Source organism: Mercurialis annua, linkage group LG7 (genome assembly GCF_937616625.2).
Source record: "Mercurialis annua linkage group LG7, ddMerAnnu1.2, whole genome shotgun sequence".
In the NCBI taxonomy this organism is placed as follows: Eukaryota; Viridiplantae; Streptophyta; class Magnoliopsida; order Malpighiales; family Euphorbiaceae; genus Mercurialis; species Mercurialis annua.
Genome location: NC_065576.1, coordinates 9798898 through 9801771, shown reverse-complemented (window position 1 = coordinate 9801771; position 2874 = coordinate 9798898). Strand labels below are relative to the sequence as shown.

Genomic DNA, 2874 nt, shown 5'->3' with positions numbered 1-2874 from the left:
GTGTTATATTCACGATTTACACCGTTCATTGTAAAATAAACGGTGTTGATTGATTTGATTAGAATTGTACCTTTTTGATCTACACTATTTATTTTACAATAAACTGTGTAAATCGTAAACATAACTCTCTCAAATTTAAAATAAATTTGAGGGAATTCTAATCCTCGCTCCACACCGTTACTTCTTTAATCATTAAGTTCTTCCTCACTTAACTTTTATATATATGTGTATGTATATTAGCCAATTTGTTTTTTAATTATCAAAGATGGAAATCGATTCTTTCGAGTCTTATTTGTTAGTTGTTAGCTATCGAAGTGTGGTTCGAACCCACAATCTCTTGATGGATTTAGAGGCGTCTTAGCCATTCAAGCTAGGCCCATATTGCGTATATAAATGAATTTGGTAGCATGCGTCGAATCTCGTGTGAATGGTCTCCATGTTGTCAAAAGGCCGATGTGGGATCCATGAACCATAAATTCAGCTAATGTAAACATTTTAAATTTTTAGTCAGAATTTCAAAAGGTGAAAAATATCTAACTTTTCTAATTAATTAGACCTCAGTCACCGGCATAGGTTTTTAGGGGAAGTTCTTACCTAAATCCGATCCATGAAAAATTCATAGACCTATCCAATGAGGTGTTAGAGAAATAAGAAAAAAGAGAAAATAATAGAAAAAGAGAGAAAATTGTATTAGATTTTCTAACACCTCATTGGATAGGTGCGTGAAAAATTCATAGACTGGGACTAGGTAAGAATTCCCGGTTTTTAGGGTGCGGAGGAAATATGCAATTTGGCACATGCTACTAAATCAATTAGGGCGAATTGCCTAAATTCGTTCTAAACATGTGAAATTAAACTAAAATTTAGAGAACTTGAAATTTTGGTTAGAATTGTAAAATTGGAAAATATTTGAATTTTTTTATTCATTAAGCCTTTCTGAAAATTGTTAAGGCTCATAAAACATGTTATAAATTAAATCCAAAAATTAAATGACAACACCATGGAATATTACTCTATATCTATCACCAACTAAAACATGAGACCAGCCGATAGAAAGTAGAGTTATTATTAGGATATATCCTAAAATAAGAATATGGATGCTTACAGAAAGTTATAAACTTATAAATCATTAAAAAAATAAAATAATTAATGAAATATCAAATTCAAAATGCAAGAAAAATGACAAGATCAATAAATATTAATTTTATATGTAGTTTTTACTTTTGTTCCTCTGCAAACGGATATGAGATCCTTGAGTTAGTCCATAAAGCTGCATTTCCCATACTTCCTTCGGAAAACTATATTTCCTTTCCTCAGTTCTTACTTCAAAATCAAATCCTATCGAATTACTAACGGAACCCAATTCATAATCATATCTTCGACGCGAAACAGGATCAGACAATGTCTCGTAAGCCTCTCGAACCTCAACGAAACGTTTCGTGGATTCTTGTTTTGCCGACGGAGGACAAACATCAGGATGGTATTGTAAGGCCATATTCCTATAAGCTTTCTTGATTTCATCAAACCCTACACTCTTGGATCGAAGAGCGAGAACTTCATAAAAATTGGTCATCTTTTTATGCATGGTTCTATTGCATGTGATATTCTTAGTCTTGATCTTCTTGTTATAGGTCATTTTCCTAAACCTAATTTTGTTTAGGATTGGAACCGTTTTTTCAATTTTGGGATGTATCAAGAATGTTTCCATGAGAATTCTTGAGAAAACGAGGGATTTAGAAAATGTTGACTAGGTTTTAAGGTTTTGAATGAAAGAAAGTGAGCAAGGCTGAAACATATATGTACTTATAAATAGATGAGGGAAAATTACTAACTTAAGTTACATCGGGTCTACGAGGATTAAAAGTATAAGGGGTATTCAATTTTTATCCAATATTTAAAATTAGGACTAATTCTATATGAGATCACTATTTTTATACATTTTTTTTTATTTTAATCATGTTCTTTAAAAAATGTCAAACAAAATTACCACCTTTCGTTGTTTTGCAAATCTATCACATATGAAAAAATTCATGTTTGAAAGAGCGAAACCAGGACTCCATAGGCGAGTAAAATTTTCACATTAAGGGTTTAAATCTGGTAACTAACCCGCCCATATAAGAAACAAACCGCTTTTATCACTTGTAGGGGACGGTTATAACCACCCCTACATAGAAAAACCGCCTCTATATCCGGGTTATTTTAAATTTTCTCCGGCGAGAGGGTCGGCCGACCCTCTTCGATCCCCCGGATCCGCCCCGGTTGGATTTGAATTTGCAAAACAATAAAGGTGGCACTATTTTTTTTAGCAACTTTCAAACATGAATATTAAGGCGTTAAAAAGATAATTTTTGAATAAATAAATTCTAAAATTTAATTAAATATTTTCCATTTCAACACACAGATAGCTGAAAACAACTACAGATATTTGTCTCATATATTTTTAATTGTTTCAATAAAAGATATACAAAAGTTTGAAAAGCAAAATTATATGTTCAAACAAGTACTTCAAATAGTATTAATTTAAGGCCTAATGTCTTAAAAAATCCCGAACTTTCATCTTTTTTTCAATTCTACCATGACGTTGTAAATCAGTCAATTTTACCATATTTTGCATTTTTTCATTTTAATTGTACCCTAAAGCATAAAATTGACTTTTTTTTATTTGACAAAAATTCTCTAAATTGATTCTTTTTGCATTAGATTAACTTTTTACATTAAAATGACCATTTTTGAACAATTTTGTTGAATTTTTGTCAAAAAAATAAAGATCAATTTTATGCTTCAGGGTACAATTGAAAAGAAAGAATGCAAAATGGGGTAAAATTGATAAATTTTCAACGTCAGGGTAGGATTGAAAAGGGAATGAAAGGTCGG

At 31.1% G+C, this 2874-nt stretch overlaps 1 protein-coding gene across 1 annotated transcript; it reads right to left on the bottom strand.

Annotated features, from left to right (window-relative positions):
• Nucleotides 1-1186: 1186 nt before the first annotated feature.
• On the bottom strand, nucleotides 1187-1771 carry LOC126657665 (chaperone protein dnaJ 20, chloroplastic-like). Its single transcript, XM_050352393.2, has one exon. It carries the CDS (start codon nucleotides 1706-1708, stop codon nucleotides 1205-1207), a length of 504 nt encoding a protein of 167 aa, XP_050208350.1. The 5' UTR covers nucleotides 1709-1771; the 3' UTR covers nucleotides 1187-1204.
• Nucleotides 1772-2874: the final 1103 nt, after the last annotated feature.